Genomic DNA, 24,438 nt, shown 5'->3' on the forward strand with positions numbered 1-24,438 from the left:
CTTGGGGTCCGTCTTCAGCAACACAGACACGCACAGACATGGAGACATACATCAGCAGACATAGATGCACACATAGACATACGTGAACCTCAGACATACCATCCATACACCACAGACACATGCATGTATAGGTGCATATACAGACATGTGCAGACGTATAACCAGACACCAACGTACTCAAACATGACACACACACACCCTGGACACACACTGTTAAACACCTTCCACAGACAGATGCACACGCATACATAGGCACACGAGCCACAGATATATGCACACCTGGATGCACACACATGTCCTGTAGTGTCAGTGTGTGAAGTAGCAGGAGAGTTTTCATTTATGAGTCCTGATCCTTCTCCACAGGCACCATGAGGTCTGTTCGCAGACACCTGTTCTCACAGAATTCCGCCCCAGGCCAGGGCATCATCTGGGAGTGGCTGGGTGATGACGGATCTTGGATAGCCTATGAAGCTAGTGTCTGTGACTATCTGGAGCAGCAGGTCGCCCGGGGCGTCCAGGTCGTGGACTTGGCCCCCCTGGGCTATAACTACACAGTCAACTATGCCACCCTAACGCAGACCAACAAGACGTCCAGCTTCTGCCGGAGTGTGCGACGGCAGGCGGGGCCGGTGTACCCGGTGACTTCCATCATCGCGCCCCCAGGCCACTCGGGACTCGTCTGCTCTTGCCAACAGTGCCTCCATGGTAGCGGGACTGGCCCTGTGTCAGGTCGCTACCGCCACTCCATGACCAACCTGCCTGCATATCCTGCCCCCCAAGCACCCCACCGGACCGCCACTGTTTTTGGGGCCCACCAGGCCTTTGCCCCATACAATAAACCTTCGCTGTCTGGGGCCAGGTCTGCGCCCAGGCTGAACACCGCCAACCCCTGGGGCACAGCACCTCCCGTTCCGGGCAGCCAGTCCCCGTTTCACGCCAGCCTCTCCCGCCTGGGGCCGCATCTCCTGCCCTCAGGACCATCCGCCTCCAGTGGAGCCAGGTACCTCCAGTGCGGGCTTCGCTTTTACCCATGCGGAAAGCCTCCCTCAGCCTTGCACCCACATGCCTGCTTGTCCTGGTGTGTTGTCTCTTGCAAGTGCCACATGCGTGCTCAGGCTCCCTGGTTTTCCAGTATGGCACCCCATGGAGCTGCCAAACCATGGCACTTTGATCGCTGAGTCCTGGTAGCCCTGAGGTCAGCAATCTTTTAATTTTAAATAACAGGGTCTCATGTAGATCAAATTGGTCTCAAAACTCCCTATATAGTGAGGATGATCTCAAACTTCTGATCCTCCCGTCTCTACCTCTCATGTGCTAGCAGATCAAACCCAAGGCTTCGTGCCTACCAGGCAAGCACTTCATTCATTCTGTAGCCCAGGCTGACCCAGAACTCATTATGTAGCTGGGGCTGTCCTTGAACTTTGAACAAGCTTCCTGCCTCGGCCTCAGTGTTGGGATTGTAGGCCATTACCCACTGCTCAACAGTCGTTTCATTCTCAGGGTGGTAAGGTACAGTAGACCTTTGCCAGGGCTTGTGGACTGCCTGAGGGGTCTGCACCCTGAGAACACTTTAACATTCCTGGTTTTTTTTTTTTTTTTTGAACAGGGTTTGTAGTTTTGGTGCCTGTCCTGGATCTCACTCTGTAGTCCACGCTGGCCTCAAACTCACAGAGATCCGCCTGGCTCTGCCTCACGAGTGCTGGGATTCAAGGCGTGCACCACCACCGCCTGGCTTGTTTGGTTTTTTGAGACAGGGTTTCTCCATGTAGCCCTGGTTGTCCTGGAACTTGCTCTAGACCAGGCTGGCCTCGAACTCACAGAGATCTATCCATCTGACCCTTCCTCCCAAGTGCTCGGATTAAAGGTGTGCGCCACCACTGCCCAGTTGAGGACAGTTTGAATAAATGAGTACTCGCTGACTCCTGCCAAGTGCTAGGCAGTGCAGATATGGGGTGGAAACAGCATCTGTACCTATAACCCTGAGCCCACAGTTTAGTTCAGAGGAGCCCAGGGGGTAGGAAGGTGGATAGAAAGGTGGAGAGTGGGGTATAGCTTCTGAGAAAGATGATGACGTCAGAGGCCTGACCATACCAGGCCGTGTACTAAAGGTTCTGTGTGTGTGTGGTGCTGGAGAGGGAGCCCAGGCCTGGGATTCAGTCGTCTTGTCTCAGTCTTCCAGACGGTGGGGCTGTAAGTTCTGTCCTCACGCAAAGCCAGGTGGAATTTTGTCATATTGTTTGCTGGTTTGTTTTGTTTTCATGTGTTGTTGGTACTTTGCCTGTATGTATGTCTGCGTCCATGCATGCCTGTTGCCGGAAGAAGGTGTCAGATCCCATAGAACTGGAGTTACAGATGGTTGTGAGCCACCGTGGGGGTGCTGGGAATTGAACCTGGGTCCTCTGGAAGAGCAGACAGTGCTTTTAACCGCTGAGCCGTCTCCAGCCCCCAAGTCAGGTGGTATTTTTAAAAAATTATATCATTACCTTTTCTTTGGGTGAGTGGGTGTAGGTGTCACAGTGTGTGTGCGGAGTTGGAGGAAAACTCGCGTGTGTTGGTTCTTTCCCGCCACGTGGGTCTGGTTTGAGCTCAGGTCTGCAGGCTCGATGGTGCTCTCCTTTACCCACTGAATCATCTCACTGGTTCTGGTGCTTTATGCTTTTCTTTATTCTGTTTTGTTTTTAGAAAAAAATCTCCCTTTGTATTCCAGGCTGGCCTGAATTCCTCCTCCTCCTCCTATTTTCTCCTCCTGTGTGTTAGGCAATCCCTCTACCATCCCCAGCCCCTCCACCAAAGGGGCGGGGGAGTGCCGGGCACACACAGGTATCTTACAAAAGCTAGTAGTGTTCTTTACAACCCGCTCAAATAGGAGCTGCCAGGTCTTGGTTACCTGGGGAAGTTTTATTCTTCATGGTTGTGACGTGGGCAGGGATAGACATCAGGGATATTTGCCTAGAGTCTATAGATGAGGACCTGCAGGTATGGCTAATGCTAGAATACTCGCTAGAATCCTTCATGCTGGGGTGTGGCTCAGTGGTAGAGCCCCTGCCTAGAAGCCCCCAGTGAGGGGCTGGGGTGTGGCTCAGTGTAGAGCACCTGCCTAGAATCCCCCAGTGAGGGGCTGGGGTGTGACTCAGTGGTAGAGCCCCTGCCTAGAATCCCCCGGTGAGGGGCTGGGGTGTGGCTCAGTGGTAGAGCACCTGCCTAGAATCCCCCAGTGAGGGACTGTCGGCATGGCTCAGTAGTATACTGCCTCCCCAGCTTGATGCCTGGGTGCTGAAAGAAAAGCCGTTAGTTGTGTGGGGCCCGTAGAGCGTCACTGAAGCTGGCCTGAGTGTGCAGGGAGGAGGGGTCTGCCTGACCAGGGAGAGTAGAGGGCCAGGACCAGGTCTTCCAGGGTGTCTCTAGAGCTGGGGTATATGTATCTCCTCTGGGAATTGGGAGTGTAGACAGGTGTCACTGTCCCTGTGCAGGCTCTCACATGGACATGAGCCTGCAGGCTCCGGGAGGTGCCCCTCTCTCATGTCACTCACCCTTAGTGTGTGGGGTCGGTCTTGGAGGGAACGGGATCCTGTGAGCAGCCTAGAGCACTGAAGCAGTGTCAGCCTTGTGAATTGTTAGGAGTTATTCTGAGGTAAATCCTCTTTTCCTGTCTTCCCTCTCCTCTTCTCTTCCTTCCCGCTCTTTTTCTCCCCACCCTCCCCCAAGCAGTATCTCACTCTCTAGCCTGGCCTGGTCTGGAACTGACTGTGTAGCTCAGGCTGTCCTCAGATTCTGCCTCCTTCAGCTCCTGAGTGCCCGGAGTATAGTGAGCCTCCACGTCCTGCTGGGGCAGACTCCACAGAGCTGTGACTGGGGACTCGGGCGAGTCAGACTTAGTAAGTCTTGGATCTTTCCTCCTGGTGTGGGGCTCCCGTTGGATGGGGTCTCTCCCCACTTGCAGGCCTGTAGACACTGCCAGGACCCTGGCAGGCCAGCTGTGTGATGGAGGAGGTCACTGGGCCGGCTTGTTGCTGCCGGACAAGCGCTGCCTGTCGCTACTTGCCCGGTGGCAGGAGCCAGGAGGAACTGGGCCAGCCTGCTGTGTGGGTTGGGCAGCCTCAGAGCAAGCTGGCTGCCTCGGCCCAAGTCACAGTGTGCATCCGTGTTTCCTCAGGCTGTTCAGGAGCTGGGAAAGGTGTCCTTTCACTTACAGGGACCTATGCAGTCTGAGCAAGCGTTTACTCAGATCTCTTTAAATTTAAAAAAAAAAAAAAAAAAAAAAACATGGCCGGGCGGTGGTGGTGGCGCACACCTTTAATCCCAGCACTCGGGAGGCAGAGCCAGGCAGAACTCTGTGAGTTCTAGGCCAGCCTGGGCTACAGAGCGAGATCCAGGACAGGCACCAAACTACACAGAGAAACCCTGTCTTGAAAAAAACCAAAAAAAAAAAAAAAAAGTCTATATTGTATATGTGGGAGGGTTGGTGTGTGCTTGTGAAGGTCAGAGAAGAACCTGTTGGAATCATTTCTCTCTTTCCACCAAGGAGATCCTGGGAATTGCGCTCGGGTCCTCAGGCTTGGTGGCATGTGGCCAGTCTTCCATGTGTAATTTATTCTGTGGCCTTCCTCAGGCAGCACTCTGCCCGGATGGGTTGTAGAGCCATGGGCTTAACTAAGCCCCTGATCTCCTCCCCAGCTGGCACTGGAGAAATGCAAACATTTGGCCCCTTTTTCTCCCCAGGGGCTGTGGTACCAGGTCTCCGAGCCAAGGGAGAGTCAGCAGCATTGGGTGAGAGTTTACAGTCCCCTGACGGAGCCAGCGATGGCCCCGGCTTTTGTGGAATCTCCTGCCCTTTTTCGGTTTTTGGTTTTAGAACGTGTGGTTTCCCGTCCCTTTGCTCAGTCTAGGTGACACTAGCTGTCCCCCCTGGGAACATCACTCCAAACAGAGCTGTGTCAGCTGTAACAGAGCTTCTGGGTATCACTGCATTTCCTGTAGCTGAAGTTTTATCCCTTTAAGCATCCAACTGCTCTCATGAAGGTGCTGGAAAACTTTCCGGAGTGTATCATGCTCACGCCCATCTCTGTAACGCAGGGCGGGACAGCTTGCTTCGGTTTTTTGATGAAGGGTGGTAACAGGGCTGGCGGCCTAGAAACATTAGCCGGGTGTACCCAGCCTGTGCCCCACGGGCTTCATCTAGCTGAGGACAGCCATGACTGTGGCCTCACACATGATTGTAAACTTAGGTAGGACGAGAATGGGTGTGTGGGGGTGCACACGTGTGTGTGCTGTGGACATAATGTACATGCACATAAAAGCCAGAGGTTAACCTGGGGTGTACTACCTCAGGACCCGCCCACCTTGTTTTTAAAAAAGATTTTGAAAACATGTGTATATGACATGAGGTGTGTGTGCATGTCTGAGGAGGCCAGAAGAGGGTGCTGGATTACCTGGGAATGGAGTTACAGATGGTTGTGAGCCATCACATGGGTACTGGGAATCAAATCTGGGTCCTCTGGAAGCCAGTGCTCTTAACCATCTTTCCAGCCCTTGATACAGTTTTTATATTAATTTTGTTCCTGTATTTTGTGTGTGCTCATGGAAGTCTCTCCTTCCATCTTGTGGGTACTAAGGATCAGTTCAGGTCCTCTGGCTTGCAGCGTGTGCCTTTACCCACTAAGCCATCTCACCCTGCCTGTCACCACCACCCTCTCCCCTCCCCCCTCCTTTTGTTTTTTTGTTTTGTTTTGTTTTTGAGACGGGATTTTGCTGTGTAGTCCAATGCGTTGGACTCTGTGTAGCTCAAATTGCCTTGAACTCATGATCCTCTTCAGTCTCCCGACTTCAGGGTTACAGGCATGAGCCGCCACACCCACCACTGCTGCCCTGGGAGTCTGGCTGCGCTGCCTGTGTGATTAAAACTTTGGGTACAGGCTCTGCCTCATCCCCGTTCTTGCTGTGGGTCTTTGGATCAGCCAGTATTGGTTTGTGTCCCTGGTTCTCTTGTCCTCTTTGAGATTAGAGCATTGTATGTTGCAGGTCCAGAATTTTTCTTTATTAAATTTTATTTTACTTTTTTTTGAGGGGGGTTTTGTGAGACAGGGTTTCTCTGTGTAACAGTCCTGGCTGTTGTGGAACTTGCTCTGTAGACCAGGCTGGCCTCGAACCGCAGAGATCCACCTGCCTTTGCCTCTCCAGTGCTGGGATTAAAGGTGTGTGCCTGTATGTGTGTATGAGGGTGTTGGATCCTGGAGTTACAGATAGATGTGAGCTGCCATTTAGGTACTGGGAATTGAACACTGGTCCTCTGGAAGAGCAGTCAGTGCTCTTAACCTCTGAGTCATCATTTCTCCAGCCCCCAAACTAGCCTTCTTTTTGGTTTGAGAGTAGAGGGCTACCTTTTTTCCTTTTTTGGGTTTTCTGAGACAGGGTTTCTCTAGGTAACAGTCCTGGCTGTCCTGGAACTCACTCTCTAGACCAGGCTGGCCTTGAACTCAGAGATCTGCCTGCCTCTACCTGCTGAGTGCTAGAACTAAAGGCGTTTGCCATTACTGCCTGGCAAATGAAACCTCTGATCATTCAGACCAGCCATGGAGCACTGCTGTGTTCTCTACCCTGTAGGAGGCCTTCCCTCAGTCCAGCTCCAGTTGGGTGTGTGACTTCCCAGCTGGATGAGGTCACCAGCTGCCTGTAGCTTCCATCCTCCAAATTCTGTGATCTGTGGCTGTCTCTGGGGCAGACCCTGGAGGCAGTGGCTGGTGTGCCCATGGCTGTACAGGAACCAGATAGTGCCTGTCCTCTGTGCCTGAGTGCCTTCCAAGTTCTGGGCTGGGCCCTGAGGAGCTCCAGTGTTGAGACCACATGGGAGGTTTTGTAACCGTGACATTTCATCATCAGCATGGGCAGGGATGCTTGGAAGGGCCCAGGAGGGCCCCAGGAGTGGAGGAGGAGGAGGAGCTGGCAGGGACTCAGGCCAGCTGTTCTTGAAGAGCTCTGCCCCAAACCAGAATGGCTTGCATGTGGTGTTACCATGTGATCTATGGAGCCATCTCTCCAGCCCCCAGCTCGCCTTCTTTTCGAAGCCCACCACACCAGGCTATCTTATTTGTAGAGAACATTCAAGAAATTCAAATAAAACCTTTTTTTTTTTTTTTTTTTTTTCCCTTTTGAGACAGGGTTTCTCTATGTAGTCCTGGATCTCACTCTGTAGACCAGGCTGATCTTGAACTCAGAGGTCCACCTGCCTCTGCTCCTGAGTGCTGGGATTAAAGGCTGTGCTGCCACTACCACCTGGAAATGACACCTCTCTGATCAGCCGTGGAGCACTGCTGTGTTCCAGGCCCTGTAGGAGGCCTTCCCTCAGTCCAGCTCCAGTTACTTTGTCTGAGGGACTGAAGTCGGCCTCACTTACGTTAGGTGGGGCTCTACCACTGATCTGCGTCCCCAGGTCTCCTTTGACATTCACGTGTGTATTGTGTGTATGTGTATGTGTGTGTGTGTGTATCCACAGCACACATGCACTTGTGTCTGCTTATTCACGCACACCCAGAGGTCAGAGTTCTATCCATCCCAGGGGCTCCATCTGTCATGGACAGATCATCAGACCTGTCAGCAAACGCCTTTGCCCACTGAACCGTCTTACCAGCCCCCCAGAACCTCTTTTTCCCTTGAAACAAGTGCTCAGTTGTTGCCCAGGCTGGTCCTGAACTCGGTGACCCCCTGCCCCAGGCTCCAGAATGACTGGGTTGACAGGCCTGTATCCCAGGTCCGCCTGTTGTTACCATTTGAATATGAGGAATGAGAACCAAATAAATAACTTGGATCATAGTCACTGTGGTAAACTCAACCTGCATCTGTGGTACACGTGTGTGCTTGTGTATGTGTGCATGTGTGTGCATGCATGTTGAAGCCAAAGGTCAATACTGGGTGTCTTCTCTTGCCACCTTTTTGAATTTATTTATTATTTTGTTTGTTTTTTTCAGATAGGGTTTCTCTGTGTAACAGCCCTGGTTGTCCTTGAACTCACTATGTAGACCAGGCTGGCCTCTAACTCACAGAGATCCTCCTGCCTCTGCCTCCCAAGTGCTGGGATTAAAAAGATGTGCGCATCACCTGACATTATTTACTTATTTTTATTTTGGCTGTTCTGGAACTTGCTGTATAGAGCAGCTGGCCTCAGACTCACAGAGATCCACCTGCCTCTGCCTTCCTTGTTTTTTTTTTTTTTTTTTTTGGAGACAGGGTCTCTCCCTGAACTTGGAGCTCACTGATTGGCTAGACTGGCTGGCCTGCAAGCCCTGAGGATACAAATTCCAGTCCTCGTGCTAGCAAGAATTTACCCACTGAGCCATCCCCCCCAGGTTCTGAACCTCTCAATTAGCATTTTATTTTATGAGCGCTGGAGCACCACAGTGGATAACAGTCTCTGAGTTTGTGCTGTAGAATATTATTTCAAGATGTGTTACTTTTGTTTATGCTCTGGAACGTTTGTTTAATGAAGCAAAGATGTGTTTGATTAAATAAAATTTACCAGTGGTCAGGAGGCTGGGTCAGCAACTAGCTGACAGGAAGTGGTGGGGGGAGCCAGGTGAGAAAGGGTTTATAAGGAGGGGCGAGGAGAAGCATGAGGGCATTTTGGAGGACTCAAGCAAGGACAGGAGGTGAATTACTTGCTATTCAGCCTCTGAAGAGCAGAATTAATTCCACCTTAATCTTTGAATCTTGAGCTCTTTAGAGGGAGAGGTTTAGTTAAGTTCCGAATTGGAGCTGGAGGAAGCAGATTTCCCTCAGGCTGCGGCCTTTGCGGCCTACCTGCCTCTGGTAGCTGCGGGATTGCAGCTGCTGATTCTGACAGCTGTGGCTTAAAAGGCAGCAGCCATTTAAAATGCAGGACAGCAAGTTTGCTTCCCAAGCATCCCGTGTTGGTCAGCTCTCAACTGCCTGTGACTCCAGCTCCCTCTTCTGGCCTCCTCAGGCTCTTGCACACACACACACACACACACACACACACACACACACGTATATAATTTAAAATAAATCGTTCAAAAAACTTTAAATTTTAATGTTTGTTGCAGTGCTAAGGATAGAACCCAGGGCCTTACACACAAGACAACGCTCCATCCCCAATACCCTCACTTCACTAAAATATCAACTCCCTAAGCTTTATTTTGAGGATTTATTTTGCTAGGAATTCCGCAGAAATAGCGTGGATCTAACTGGTTGTGTAGTGTGTGACACTGATCGTCCTGTTACTGGCAGTGTGGGGCTCTGTTGCTTGTTAGAGTGGCCAGCCTCTTCCGGTACCTCGGAGCTTTCCTGTTTTGTTTTTGTTCCTGGGTTACTTGGTTGAGACAGTCTCCCCATGTAGCCTCGGCTGGCCTCTGGCTGACTCTGAATGCAGACCAGGCTGGCCTTAAAGTCCTGTCAGCTTCCTCCTCTGCCTCTTGAGTGCTAGGATTACAAGTGTATGCCGTGATGCCCAGCCGAGAGCCTTCCGTAGTTATATTTATTTAGTGTGTGTGGATGCCCACGTGCCACAACCCACATGCAGGTCAGAGGACAGTTTGCAGGAATTGGGTCTCTGTTTCCACCCTGTGGGTTCTGGTTCTTGAACTCAGAGCGGCCAGCTCAGTGGTAGGAAGCTCACAAATACAGTGATGAGCCATCTCATTGACCTTGATGTATGTATATGTATGAATGTATGTATGTATGTGTATGAGTGAATGATTCTGTTTTTAATTGGAACGCCGTATGTAAGTGACAGAATGCCTTTTAAAGTCACTTGAAACCTGGTTGAATGCCACCTTGTCTTCAGTTTTTGAAGTGCCCAAGGTAACGGCACATGGGCCTCCAGCCACAGACTGCTGAGAAAGTGCAGCCAGAGAACCCCCCACCTTGCAGATTCGCTGCTGCTCAGCCAGCTACCATCCACTGAGTCTGCTCTCTTTTCTCCCCAAGTGCCTCCTTCCCCAGCGGTCCCTCCTCCAGCAGCCCAGGGAGCGCCCCCACCACTGTGCCCGTGCAGATGCCCAAGGCCAGCAGGGTCCAACAGGCGCTTGCAGGTAAGTGTCCTGACAGACTGTCCCATGGGGTTAGTGGGGAGGGAATGGTGGAGACGGGGCCTGGCACCCTCGGGTCCTCAGGGAAATGCTAAGGGACTCCTTGGGGTGATTGATGTACTCCCAGGGAGTAAGTCTAGGAGCTTCTCCAGCCCTGGGGGGATGTCAGGCCTGGTGGATACTGTCCTAGTATTTGCATCAGCTTGAACTATAGTTAGAGCATTTCTTTTGGCCTTAGTGAGGTCTTGTGTGTATGTGTGTTTCATGATTTATTACGTATATGTATGTGCCTGAATGTGTGTATGTTTACCACATGAGTGCAGGTTCTTGGAAGGACAGAAGAGGCGTCGGAGTCCCTGGAACTAGAACCAGAGGCGGTTATAAGCTGCCATGTGTGTGCTGGGAACCAAACCCGAATCTTCTACAAGCGTTTTTAACAGCTGAGCTCTCTCTCCAGCCCCTAGGTCTTGGCATTTTGTCTTTTGATTTGTTTCGTGAGTGTGCATGTGGGAGGGATCCAGAGGACTTCCTCAGGTGCTGTTCTTCAGGAGCCGTTCACCTTGGTTTGTAAGATCTAATCAGTCTCTTGGTGGCCTGGGACTCTTGGGGTGTGCTAGGCTGGCTGACTCCCTAACTAGCCAGCCCCTGGAATCTGACTGTCCCTGGCTCCAGCCCCGGGATTGCAAAGCTAGGCACACCCACACCACTGGGCCTGCTTTGTGAGGGGCTGAGGTGGAACTCAGAGCTTTGGGCATGTCAGGCACACACTCTGCCAACTCCATCCCTCCCCCTAATTTGGTCTTGTTTTGTTTGCGGGAGGGATTCCGTGTAGGCCTTAAACTCTTGAGCCGGATACCTCAGCCCCGTGACAGCTGGATTACAGTTTTTGTTCTGAGATAGAATCTCAGTATTGGTCTTCTTGCCGCAGCCTCCTGAATCCTGTCTGGTTTGAAGTCTTTTTGTACCCACCTTGTACTAGGACACAGTGCACCCTCAGCTCCTTTGTGTTGCATTGGTGTCCTGCATATGGCAAGAGCATTGGACAGGGCTGGTGGCTGTGGCATAGACAGGTGGGACAGTCCAGAGGTACTGGGCCTGTGGCTGTCCATTTCAGGAGAGCTGTGCTCAGGAAGGGTGGGTGGGCTTGGCTTTTGTGGGAGAGACTGAATAGGACATGAAAAGGTCCTTTGGAGTCCAGGAAGGTCGCTGGGACCACGCATGCTGGTGCTTTATAACACCTTGTTGTTGGGGACCTCTGAGGTCACTTGCCAGTCGTGTGGTGTGTGAAGAGGAAGGGAGGCTGGAGAGGTGACTCAGCAGTCAGGAGCACTTGGTGCTCTCGTAGAGGACCTGGGCATGGTTCCCACGCACCGGATGGCCGTTAACACCGCTCAGTAACTGTGGTCCAGGGACCCAGTGTCCTCTGGAATTAGAGGGCCGCACCTCCATGCCCATCTTACGGAGCACTGAGGATGGAACTCAGGATGTCGTGAGTGCTGGGCGAGCACCCTGCTGGCTGAGCCACATCCCCAGCCCAGAGGTTACTCCTTTCCAGGCGTCTTCATTCTGATGTAGGTGTTTGGTGACTGAGCACTGTGGTGGATGGGAAAGGACTACTGAGACTTGGTTCCTGGGGGCTGGTAGTGGTGTTCCAGGCGATGCCTCTGCAGACACACACCACACCTCCGACGTAAGGGTGTTGCCAGGAGGCGAGGCAGACGGGAGTGGGTCAGTGGCATCCTTATCCTGTGGGGCCCGTGCTGAGGGAATGGTACCAGCTAAAAGAAGCTTGAGGGCTTTCAGACTGCTGGGTACAAAGAAGGAGCCTGGAGCACAGTACAGAGGCTGAGGGGGCGATGGCATGCATGGCTGTCACCCTCAGTGTGTATAGTGACGCCGGCCTGCTGGGGGACTCCTGCCCAGTGTCTGGGGTCTGAGGGAAGCATCGCGGTGTTAGTTACTCTCCTTGTCAGGGTGGCAAAATACCTGGTGGGCAGCCTAAGGATGGAGGCCGTTTGTCTTGGTTTATGGTTCCGGGGGTGCAGCCCACTGGAAGTGTGGCAGCAAGGGTGTGAGACAGCTGGTCACATGACCTACAGTCAGGACACAGAGAGAGCTGACTGCTGGTACTCAGCTGGCTTGCTCCATTTTATTCAGTCCAAGATCACGTGAAATGCTGCTGCCCATGGTTAGTGTAGGCCTTCCCACCTTAGCTATCCTGATCTAAAATCTCCTCCTCAGACATGCCCATGCTGTCTCTCAGGTGATTTTAGATCCTCTCGGGTTGGCAGTGTTAACCATCACAAGCCTATCTGTCACCGTGACACCCGAGCAGGATGCTGCTCAGTGGGCCATTGCAGAGTGTCGGGGTTCTCAGAAGGAAAAGCTACTCCATCCCTACTCCCTTCCTCCTCCTGCCGCTTGCACCCCTACTTCCTGTGGGAACTGCATCTGAGCCCGGGAACATCCTTGGAATGGGTGACCCTTGGTAACTGGGTGGCTCCACCCGGTAAGCCTGTCCTGTGTGCTCTGGAGCCTCCCAGCGAGAGGCCACCACATGATCCCCAGCCTGCCGCAGCCCCGCTGCCCAGCCACCGCTGGCCTCTGCTCCTGTCCCCAGTGTGGCTCACTGCCTAGTCGAGAGCTGTGGCCCTGGATGCCCCTCAGCCCCTCTGCAGCCCCTCTGCTCTCTGGGAGCCTGTCCTGGGAAGGAATGGCATGTGGGAGGGCTGGGCCAGCCCTGCAGGCCTGTGCCCAGGACCAGGAGAGTGCTCTCAAGGTGGCTAAGAAGCCGGGGCTTCCGTTCCTGGAAGGAGGTGCTTTGGACCCAGACTCAGATCCCGGAGGACTTGTGTTTCTGTGTGGGTTGACAGTGTGACAGGGACAGGACCTCCAGCAAGAGAGCGTTCTATCCCAGGACGTGTCAGGTTACCAGGGAGTGGGGGGGGGGGGGCATCAAGTGTCCATCTCGGAAAAGTGGACCCCAAGATGGGGCAGGCCTGTGGTTTGGAGATAGTAGCCTGTCCAGTGTCAACCCCGGCCCAGTGCGGATTCTTTCCTAGTGGTGAAGGAGGCCCCAGCTGGCCCTGGGGTGGCTTCAGTGGGGAGCAGTCCCTGGACCACTGTGTCAGCTGTGTGTCACTTCCTGCTGTCACAGCACAGCAGACGGAGAGCTGGGGAGGGAGAGAGGAAGGAGAATTGGGCTCTTCCGTCTCACAGTCTGAGACGTGGTGGGAAAGCACCCCGTCGGGAAGCCGGAGAAAGGTCTGCAGGTGGCGTGGCTTCCTTCTCCTCCTTGTCCCTCAGTCCAGACCGTGGCGCAGGGGACAGTGTAGCCCACCGTGGAGTGGTCTTCACCTCAGTTAGCCCAGAGGCTCAGCGCTGTCTCCCAGTGGTTCCAGAGCTGTCGGGTTGACACTTAGTGTCAGCCATCACCGTTGTTACTCAGTCCAGACAGGCTGTGGACAGCCGAGTCCAGGGAAGACCTCAGGCCCTGGACGCCTGCCCTGCTGGGACTGCCCCTGCTGCCACAGCTTGGCTGCACCCTGCCAGTCTCTTCCTTCCCTGCTCCTGTCATGGGGCAGTGCCATGCAGGAGGCACCAGGCTGTTCTGCCCCTGCTCCCTAAAGCCACCTTGTCCTCACACCCCTCCCTGCATGCTGTGGGCACATGCTGGGGAACTTGGGGTCCAGGTTCTCTGGGGTCTGGCCTGGAGTACTGCATGGCCAGCCTGGGGAGGCCCTGGCACCCTTCCAGTGACCAGATCCCGCTCCTGGGGAGATGCCCGGTCTTGATGGCCAGTCCCCACGTCACCACTTCACTCCCAGCAGGGTCCTGAGCACCGGGTCGGAATGCCTCCTCCTAACGTGTGTCCTCTGCATGTCTGATCTCGCACCCGTGCAGGCATGACGAGTGTGCTGTCAGCCATTGGACTCCCTGTGTGTCTTAGCCGCGCACCCCGGCCCACCGGCCCTCCTGCCTCCCGTCCGGCCTCTAAAGGTCACAGCTCAGTTAAGAGGCTGAGGAAAATGTCCGTGAAAGGTAGTTCCGGTTCACACACACTCTAGCCCTGCTCAGCTTCCTCCAAATCTCGCTGCCTGGACTCTCTTCTCTGCCCTCCATGGCCCTTCTCTACTTCTGCACCTCCTCTCCCCGCCCTTGTCTGCCGGGCTCTGGCATTTTACCGGCTCAGTAGTGGTGGGCGACGGGCTTGTTACTGAGGCCCTGGAACTGCAGTGCCGACCTGGCTGCCGATCATACCGCTGTCTCTTCAGGGCACGTCACTGACCTTGACCCTTGATCTTGTTGCTGCCGCCTCCTAAGCATTGGTGTTACAGGCGTGCACCACCACACCCAGTACATGTCGTATTGGGTTTGGAACCCTGGGAGGGCTTCTTGCATGCTAGGCAAGCAGTCTACCAGCTAAGCTGAAAGTCCCAGCCCGCTGCACACACTTGCCTTCTGCTTCTGTAGAGACACGTTTGTGGACAGGGCAGGCCGGCAACTTCTCAGTACACTCGGTTTGTTTGTGAAGAAGACAGACCTTGGCAGTCCCTCTGGCCAACTTGGGTTTGGTGACTCTCATGGGATTGATGTGGCTGGTCGGCCCACTTTGAGAAATGCCGGTAACTGAGGCTCCTTTCAGCTCTAGAAGGCTGTGTGGGCAGACAGGCAGCAAGATACTCAGCTGATTCTGAGCAGAGGGAAGTCAGAGGTTACCCAGAGACTGGTCTGTGTAGCCACAGGGCCTTCCTGTCTTCTGTTTTTGAGATAAGTATTGCTGTCCACCCAAGGCTAGCCTGGCATTTCAGTCCTGCCTCTCAAGGCATGTACCACCATGTGGGCTTTTCTAAAGGCCCCCTGATCTAGGGGAAGTCCTTCCTGTGTGGCAGCAACTGTACTGTTGATCATTTTGTCTGGTTTTCTTGCCAGTGGCCAGAGTGTGAGTACTTTGCAGGGATTGTGAGGGGTGTGTGTGTGTCTAGTGTCTCTTGTATGTGTGTGTTTGGTGAGTTATAGGGCACATATGGGGTGTACATGGCACCCTCTGCTGGTTTCTGTATTGTCCAGGAGCTGACAACTCACACTTCTACCAGTGACAACTTGTTGGGTGTCTGTGTCTGAGGTGGTAGGATTTGGTCATAGCACATGAACTAGAATCAAACCTCACTTCCCTGATTCCAGCTTCTGCACTAAGCTGCCTCTCCATGTGGCTGTCACCTGCTTCTCTGGTCTGGAAGGGTCCTGCAGTCCGGCTCGCTCATACAAATCTTTTCAGCCATAAGTGGAAGGCTGCAAGATGGCCTCAGACGGGAACCTCACTGTGACCTCAGCGTAGACAGTGGGGTTCAGGGCTGCATTGTTCTCCCTGACCCCCTTTCTGTCCCAACTCTTCTGTACTTGGAGATGTCTAGTCCCTGGTTCAGGGCTCCCCTCAGCTTCACGCACTCATGCACAGCCAGCCACTTCCGGATCACTAGGCTTCAGAGTCCAGTGGGCTTGTGACTAAGACCCTCCAGTCCCAAGATGTGTGTAGCGGGGTAATGTGTTGTGGCGGGGTTTTCAGTGCCCACAGATGCTCACATTGCCCCCGCTCCGTACCCACTAGACTCACTCCCTCTGTCACTGAGGTGTCCGTGTGAGTGCTGACAGTTGAGCAGGATCTGCTGGGGTCCTCTGTTCTCAAGGCTGCCCTTTGACACTTCTGGGGTAGTGTCCTGGGGGCATGGCTCGGGGACTTGCTGCTCTGTTGCGGACCCTCTGCCTCCTGGGACCAGTCCTCCCGGAGCAGGTGGCCTGGCTTGGGTGTCGGCATCCTGTGCCTGCATTGGAGGCCGCCCTGTCTCTCGAGCTAACTTTTCCTGTCTCGGCCCTGCTAACGGTCCCTCCTGGCAGCTGGGACTTCTGCCTGCCTGCTTCCTAACTCAGCACCGCCCTCCCCGCCCCGCAGGCCTGGGACAGCACTCACATCTTGCTCTCTTCCAGAAGGGGCGCCTAAGCCCGAGCCGGAGCACGTGATCAGAAAGTACACTGAGGAGCTGAGAATGACCCCCGATGAGGTATGTGTCCTGGGAGGGGGACCCTGGCCCTCTGGGCCCGCAGGAGGCCGATGGTGTGCTCCAGACCCGGTGTTGATTTTAGGGTTGGGTAGACATGACCAAGATGAGGTGGCCAGAGCTCAGTCTCACCTCACGGCCAGGCTGACGCCCTGAGCAGTGTGCTTCCTCAGGCCTGTGGGGTAAGCATGACTGTCGAGCCTAGCTCCGCTTAGGCCAGCTTTGTGAAGGAACAAGGTGGCCTTTTCCAAGGGACACCCTTTCCTCTCTGGCTCTTGTCTCTAGTGAGAACCATTGGGTTGGTGAGTTAGAGTTCTTTTCGCTTTGTGGCCCTTCAAGAACGGAGGGGAGAGATGGCTCTGTGGTCCCCTGTTCTGACTCCGAAGGCCTAGCATTCCCTCCTTCTGACAGAGCCAAGACTCCTCCCCACCCCTGCACTGGCTCACTGCGGCCCAGTACTGGCGTGGGAATGCTGGGGTGGCTGCACAGTGGCAAGCATGTGCTGTGTGCCTTCCTGCAGGACTGCATCATCTGTATGGAGAAACTGTCTGTGGCCTCCGGGTACAGTGACATGGCTGACAGCAGGACCCTCGGGCCCATGGCTGCGGGCCGCCTCACCAAGTGCGGCCATACCTTCCACCTGCTCTGCCTGCTGGCCATGTACTGCAATGGGAACAAGGTACCACAGAGGGCTGGGTGGGGCTGCGGTGACCTGTCCTCACAGCCCATGTCGGCCTGTGGCCTCTGGGTATGGTGTCACATACCTGTCACCTCAGGACTCCGGAAGCTGAGGCAGTAGGAGCGAAAGTTCTAGCCCAGCCTGAGTTACGTAGAGAGACCCTGTCTCAAGACAACAACAAAGAAGTAGCCCAAGAGATCTTTGGTGTTCGTACAGCAGCAGGCTATTGAAAGGCATGGGCTCACTCCCGCTTAGACCAATAAGGGCCTGGGCTAGGAGTCTAGCATGGTGGTAGAGCACCTGCCTAGAATCCCCCAGTGAGGGGCTGGGGTGTGGCTCTGTGGTAGAGCACTTGTCCTGGGTTCCACCCCCAGCAGCAGAAAAAGAGCCAAAGGCTTAGAGATGTTTCTGAATGTATATCGGGTCCCTGAGGCCCACCCCAAGCTGTAGGAGTATGGCCAACATGACTCCTCCAGCTTGCCTCAGGGAGGAATCCTAGGCTCCTCTGAGCATTAGGCCTATGTCTCCCTTACACTACCACTTCCACGCATTTCATACCTTCCTATGACAGTCCTGAGTAGTCAGCCATGTGCAGATAAAAAACTCAGGGCACCGAGCATGGACACCTGCTTTCCCAGCACTTAGGAGGGTGATGCCCAAGGCTCAGGAGTACACGGCCAGCCTGTGCTGCATAAGATCCTCACAGACAGACAGACAGACAGAGCAGGTGAAATAGCTGAGCAGGTAAAGGAGCTTTCTGTACAAGTCCCGCCCTGCACCCATGTCAAGGTGGAAGGAGAAAACCAACTCTGTAAAGTTGTCCTCTGACCTTCAGGTGCGCGTACGTACTCGGAAACACACATTAATCAACAGTTAGCTAAATAAAGACAAAAGTAGGGCTCTGTCTAGGGTCCTGACCCACTCCTGACTGCAGCGTCCAGGCCCCTTCTCACAGGGGGCGGCCTGACTGAGCTGCCGCCCTGTGGAGGAGTGTAGTCAGGGGTTGGAGGGGGTGGGAGGAGGTGGGAGGGGAACCAGGTCACACTGTAGTGGCTGAGGCCCCGTGTTCCTGTACACTCCATGACAGCCCTGTGCAGGAGGTCTGTGACCCTACCATGTGCCCGTCTCCCGGTACCGTGCCAGTTGAGTGAGAATCGGGTTTGTGGTGCCCAGTTTAGCCTCTTCCGTTCACCATTGAGGTCCAGTTTCTGTGAGGAGAGGCTGGGGGGGGGGGGCAGAGGAAAACACGCTGACCCCCTGCCATCTGGCCCCGGCTGGCCGTTGAGGTATGCTGGGCGCCCCAGCTCAGCCCGTCACACCTGTCCTCTAGGACGGCAGTCTACAGTGTCCTTCTTGCAAAACCATCTATGGGGAGAAGACTGGAACACAGCCGTGGGGAAAGATGGAGGTGTTCAGGTTCCACGCGTCTCTCCCAGGCCACGAGGACTGCGGGACTATACTCATTGTTTACAACATCCCTCACGGCATCCAGGTGAGGGCCAGCTCCCCACCAGGGACCTGGCTGAGTCACCATTCCTGAGCACCCTCTTCCTGCTCACTGTGTTCTCAATATCTCCGTCCAGTATAGGGTCGGGATGGCCCTGCCTGGGGCAGTGCTGGGGGTTGGGTGATGGAAGAAAGAGAAGGTGGCCTCCGGCCCTTCTGAGTGAGGGAAGGCTCTCCACAGGAGGAGACATCTGAGCTGAGGTGGTCTGGGCAGAAGAGCATGAGGAACAGTTGGGGCTCCTGCATGTGCAGGTGGTAGGGTGTGGGGCAGGAAGGCTGAAGAGGGGCAGGACCCTTATTGCCAAGCGTCCTGGTACTGAGGCTCCGTGGAGCATCCCACTCCAGGGCTCCATGAGGAAAAGCGAGAGGAGCAGGAGTGCCCGTCCTTGTCCCTGGCAGAGTTCACAGTGTCCTTAGGAACGAAGTTTCCAGGCCATTGGGTGCAGGTTATGGACAGGTGACTGTGGCTAGGAGGCCACACTGACTGAGTGTTGGCACAGGAGCGGGCCCAGCTTGGAAGGCTAGGCTGTGGATGAGACGGCCACGGCCTGTGAGCGGCAGCCGGCCACAGTTCTGCCGTCAAGCTGTCTGCTTTCCTCTGACAGGGACCGGAGCACCCCAGCCCTGGGAAGCCGTTCACAGCCCGAGGCTTTCCCCGGCAGTGCTACCTGCCAGATAACCCTCAAGGGCGCAAGGTAAAGTCCCCACCCCGTCCCCACCCCGTTTGCCTCCCCTCCCCTGGGATCCACCGTGAGCTGGCTCTTCCAGCCCAGCTCCAGGAGGAGAGCTGGGCTGCCTCAGGAGAGACTAGGGACACCCGCCAGCCTGGGACCTCAGCAAGGACTTGTGGGCTAGGAAGAAGCTTCCAGGTCCACAGAACAACTGCTCTCGGGGCCTTGGCGATGGGCCTGGGGAAGGGCCGGGCCCAAAGCACGGGGCGAGGAAGCTCCAGGGTGCCGCAGGTCAGCGCTCTTAAGCAGCAGCATGTGGAGTGCTCCTGGCTGCTGGGGGTGCGGGGCTGCAGGGGCCGTGCCGTGGCTTTCCTGCGGAATCAGAAGCTAGCCCTGGAGCCAGTCCGTCCTCTCCACTACGTGGGTCTGAGCATCGAGCTCAGGTCATCGGCTTTGTGGAGCCTCTACCGCCCAGCTGTGTGTGGAGGCCATGACGAGGGCAGGAGGCCTGCAGGAGTGAGGGGCAGCTGGTCCAGTCAGATCTGGAGGGAAGGCCGACTCCAGGGTAGTGCCAAGATGGAGAGGGCTGGGCAAGGCTGGTGTGGAGCGCTCCAGGAGCCCCCACACGTGTGCTCCAGTGCCTGGGGCTGCACGGGCCCGTCGCCTGGGCCAGCGGCCATGTGGCAGCGCGGAGCCCCAGTGGCTGTCAAAGACCCTCTCCCTGGCAGGTCCTGGAGCTCCTGAAGGTGGCCTGGAAGAGACGACTCATCTTCACCGTGGGGACGTCTAACACCACGGGCGAGACAGACACGGTCGTGTGGAATGAGATCCACCACAAGACGGAGATGGACCGGAACTTGACAGGACACGGCTATCCAGACCCCAACTACCTGCAGAATGTGCTAGCCGAGCTGGCTGCCCAGGGAGTCACCGAGGACTGCCTGGGGCAGCAGTGAGTCTTCAGGCTGCCTCTGGCGACCGCCCCAGCGGCCCCTGGGTGGGTGGGTAGGCAGGAAGGTGTGCCTTTGTTGAGAGGCGAGAATGTTTGTTGGGGTGCAGGATGTACCCCTCCTGAAGCTAGGGCTTCTCCCTGCCTCTCCTGCCACCCTCCTGTCTGGGCTGGGGTCTGCCTGGGAAGTGGGCAGGCGCCCTCAGTATTGTACTTGTGGAGGCTTAAGCTGGAGCTACCTCAGTGCACAGATGGGAGGGCCTTCCAGCCTCTGGTGGGCTGGTGACCCAGCAAGGGGTGAGCAGGGGCTACCCTCCCAGCTTCTGGTCAGCTTCTCATACCTCAGATTTTATTTGCAATAAAGACCCTAAAGCCAACAAGTGTGTGTCTGTGGAGAAGTGTGTGTGTGCATGTATGTGTGTGTGTGTATGTGTATGTATGTGTGTGTGTGTATGTGTGTGTGAATGTGAGATACGACCCTTTGTATGGCACACTTGCTATGTGGAACAGGAAGCCATCTTCCGTGTGCGTGTGTGTGTGAATGTGAGATATGACCCTTTGTATGGCACACTTGCTGTGTGGAACAGGAAGCCATCTTCGTGTGTGTGACTGTGTGTGTGCATGTGTGTGTGTGTGAATGGGAGATATGACCTTTTGTATGGCACACTTGCTGTGTGGAGCAGGGAGCCATCTTGATGCTCATTCAAGTCACATCTAGGAAGCGAGGACCGAGCTCAGCGGAGAGACTCTTGGATGCACAAACGTGCTCCTTGCTGTGTGGTCTCAGCACTGTGGTCCTGGAGAAGCTACCCCTTATTACACAGCCTGCTTTACAAAGTGCTGTACACACAGAGTGTGCGGTCCCCATGCTTCCCAGTGATGAGGATGCTCAGAGGTAGAGTGACTGGGCAGGGACCTTCGGAGGCCATTCTTTAATCCTCCTGCCTCAGCCTCCTTAGTGTGGGATTACAGGTGTACTCCACTGCCCATGACAGGTTCGTTCTTTTCCCTGATTTTTGTCCTTTTCACTTCCTGTTACCCTCTCATTGCCCTGTTGTATTTTCTTGTTTTTGTGAGTAACCAAGTTTCCTTAGAGTTGCTTGCACCGACATGGAAGGGGATTATTCACAGGAACATGGGCAATTTAGCACTGGCTGTACCACTGGGGGACAAATGACTCCCTCTCCCCTAGCAACCACTGCCTGTAGCTCCTCAGGTAGGGCTGGAGCCTCATGCACCCTTCCCTGTCCGCGATGGAGTGTGGATAGACCTCATCTTGTACAGGTGACCATAGCTGCTGTGACTTTGAGTGGAGTGGCTGTGTCCTCTCCAGACGACAGCATTTCATAGTGCTCCCCACAACCTCTGCCTCCCACACACTTCCTCCCCCCCTTCCTCTTCTGATTTTCAAAGAACGTTTTCATGTGGCTCTAGAGACACTGTGTGCCCACGGTGTAAGTGAGCCCTGGGGAAAAGGTCGTCGGTTTCCTTGGCAGAGCCCTGACTTGGCTGCCCTCAGACCACATTTGTGACTCACTCCAGTCCTTACGCTGCCTACGCAGGACAGCAGTTGGGATGCGTCCCCAAATTTTGTCACCCTCTGGGCCCTTATGGAGCCTTAGAGCTTTGCCATTGAAGGACAGCAAGATTCCGGGAGAAGATGCCACAGTCACACACCTGATGAGGGAGTGTATCCAGAGCAGGGACAAGGGGGCCGGCACCTGGGGAGAAGGCTCAGCCGGGCACGCACTGCCCTTCCAGAGGACCCAACTGATTTCCAGCACCTGTGTCGGGCAGCTCACAACCACCTCCAACCCCGGGAGGGCCCTCCTATGCACACACATAACACCCACATAAATTTAAAAAATCAACAGGGTCTAGAGACATGGCTCAGCAGTTAAGCGTACATACCGTTCTTGCAGAAAACAAACCTGAGTCCAGTTCCCAGCACTCAAATTTGATGACTCCAGCTTCAGGGCATCCGAGGGCAGTGGCATGCGCACATACCCGCACAGTCACAGGGACTGGAGGCTTTTTCTCCCCATCCCCAAAGCAATGGACATACCATGTCCAAAGTGGGGTAAATGACTGTCCAGTACCTGAAACAATGTTATGTGATTGATTGATTGATTGGCAGTTGTAACTCAAAACCAGGAGATACATGCCAGGCACTGGAGCAGCTATCATCAGCCCTCCAAAGGACAAGGCAGGGAAGAGGTCTCCACCAACGTAAGGATATAGAATAAGTTAATTTAAAAAAAAATTTATATATATATATGTATATGTATATGTATATCTCCAATACATCAGAAGTGACTGCTGAAGTACTGGGTGGGGAGATTGGCCACTTACCCATTGTTGCTGGGTATGTAAAATATTACCACTTTGGGCAACAGTTCCTCATAAATAGGGTTACCACATGACTGGTGAGTTTCATTCCCAGGGATCCACAGAGGGTTATTTTATGGGAACATGCCCACACACAAAAAAAGTTGTATGCAAATATGTGTAGCAACGTTCCTAATAGGCAAAAAGAAACACCCCCAACCCCCAACTGCCCATAAAAAACAAGGCTGGTATTTGCATGTGACAGGATCTTCATCCTAAAAAGGAGTGAAGCACTTGTGTGTGAGTCCTGCAAAGATGCCAGATAGAGAACCCAGGCGACGTGGCGTGGCTTGTATTCAGAGGTTGAGACAGGAGGATCCTGAATCCCAGTCCCAGGCCAGCCTTGGTGTCCTGGTTAGGTTTCTTTTGGTGGTGGTGGTGGTTTTTTGTTTTGTGAACTTGACAGAAAGCTAGATACATTAGGGAAGAAGGAACTTCAATGGAAAAAAACACTCCCACCAGACTGACCTGTGGGCAATCATGGGGGGCATTCTCTTGATTCATGATTGATGTGAAAAGGCCTAGCCCATTGTGGGCAGTGCCATCCCTGAGCAGGTGGTCCAGGACTAAAAGAAGCAGGCTGAGCAAGCCATCAGACACAAGCCAGTAAGCAGCGTTCCTCTGTGGCTTCTGCTTCAGTTCTGGCCTCAAAGTTCCTGCCTTGAGTTCCCACCCTGACCTCTCAGTGATGGAGGTAGCCTGAGAGTTGTAAGCTAAAATAAACCCTTTCCTCCCAAGCTGCTTTTGGTCATGGTGTTTAATCACAGCGATAGAAAACCCTAATTTAGATACAGAGTAACTCCAGGCATGATGGTGCATGCCTTTAATTCCGCACTTGGGAGGCAGAGGCAGACACATCTCTCTGAGTTCGAGGCCAGTTTTCTCCACAAAGCCAGTTCCAAGACAACCAGGGCAAAAAAAAAAAAAAAAAAAAAGATACTGAGTGGCGTAGACCTGTCTCAGAAAAATAAGCTAAGGGCCTGCAAAATGACTGGGTAGGTGCACTTGCCACTAAGCCTGATGACCCTAGTTCCATCTCTAGGTCCCACATTGTCGAAAGAGAAGAACTACTGCAAGCTGACCTCTGACCTCCACACACACACACCATGGCACAAAACCCTCCTCCCATGCACAAGTAAACAGAATGAACAACAAATAAGAATAAGACCCACAACCCAGGCCTGGTTGCGAAGGCCCACCAGCTCTCTGTGTCATGAGTCGGAGGCAGGAGGATGGCAAGTTCAAGGCTGTGATTTGGTTACTGGGTGAGTTTAAGGCCCAGCCTGGGCAGCATAAAGAAACCCTGTCTCAAAATTCAAAGTGAGCTGGGCGGTGGTGGCGCACGCCTTTAATCCCAGCACTCGGGAGGCAGAGCCAGGCGGATCTCTGTGAGTTCGAGGCCAGCCTGGTCTACAAGGTGAGTTCCAGGAAAGGCGCAAAGCTACACAGAGAAACCCTGTCTCGAAAAAAAACAAAAAAAAAAACAAAAAAAAAAATTCAAAGTGAAAAGAGAGGGTTGGGGCTATCACTCCCTTAACGTGCAGGAGGCCCCTGAGTCCAATTCCCAGGAGAAATTTTTTGTTTTAAAGCTTGATTCGGCCGGGCGGTGGTGGCGCACGCCTTTAATCCCAGCACTCGGGAGGCAGAGCCAGGCGGATCTCTGTGAGTTCGAGGCCAGCCTGGTCTACAGAGTGAGTTCCAGGAAAGGCGCAAAGCTACACAGAGAAACCCTGTCTCGAAAAAACCAAAAAAAAAAAAAAAAAAAAAAAAAGCTTGATTCGGCCGGGCGGTGGTGGCGCACGCCTTTAATCCCAGCACTTGGGAGGCAGAGCCAGGCGGATCTCTGTGAGTTCGAGGCCAGCCTGGGCTACCAAGTGAGTTTCAGGAAAGGCACAAAGCTACACAGAGAAACCCTGTCTCGAAAAACAAAAAACCAAAAAAACAAAACCAAAAAAAAAAAATAAAAAAAAAAAAAAAAGCTTGATTCGACAATTCCTTGAACTTGAGGGTTTAGCTCAGTGGTAGAGTGCCTGCCTCGCAAAGGCAAGGCCCTGGATTTGGTCCCCAGCACTACAAAATAAATAACAAAAAAGAGGGCTGAGGCTACAGCTTTGTGAAGTGTTTGCCTGGCATGCTCCAAGTCCTACGTCAG

At 53.9% G+C, this 24,438-nt stretch overlaps 1 protein-coding gene across 5 annotated transcripts in view; it reads left to right on the forward strand.

Moving 5' to 3' along the window:
* Positions 1-20,278, forward strand: part of Dtx2 (deltex E3 ubiquitin ligase 2) — a 35,533-nt gene extending 15,255 nt beyond the window's left edge. For 2 of the 5 annotated variants that reach the window (XM_059248954.1, XM_059248955.1), the window contains exons 3-11: positions 364-1,000; positions 4,720-4,767; positions 9,937-10,040; positions 13,941-14,078; positions 16,023-16,096; positions 16,614-16,772; positions 18,103-18,264; positions 18,884-18,973; positions 19,678-20,278. In XM_059248954.1, the coding sequence (XP_059104937.1) occupies positions 364-1,000; positions 4,720-4,767; positions 9,937-10,040; positions 13,941-14,078; positions 16,023-16,096; positions 16,614-16,772; positions 18,103-18,264; positions 18,884-18,973; positions 19,678-19,905 (1,640 nt within the window). In that variant the 3' untranslated portion in view covers positions 19,906-20,278. The remainder of the gene's footprint in view (positions 1-363; positions 1,001-4,719; positions 4,768-9,936; positions 10,041-13,940; positions 14,079-16,022; positions 16,097-16,613; positions 16,773-18,102; positions 18,265-18,883; positions 18,974-19,677) is intronic. The other 3 variants (XM_059248957.1, XM_059248956.1, XM_059248958.1) reach the window with 3 other exon arrangements.
* Positions 20,279-24,438: the final 4,160 nt, after the last annotated feature.

This window comes from Peromyscus eremicus, chromosome 23 (assembly GCF_949786415.1).
Source record: "Peromyscus eremicus chromosome 23, PerEre_H2_v1, whole genome shotgun sequence".
NCBI lineage: Eukaryota > Metazoa > Chordata > Mammalia > Rodentia > Cricetidae > Peromyscus > Peromyscus eremicus.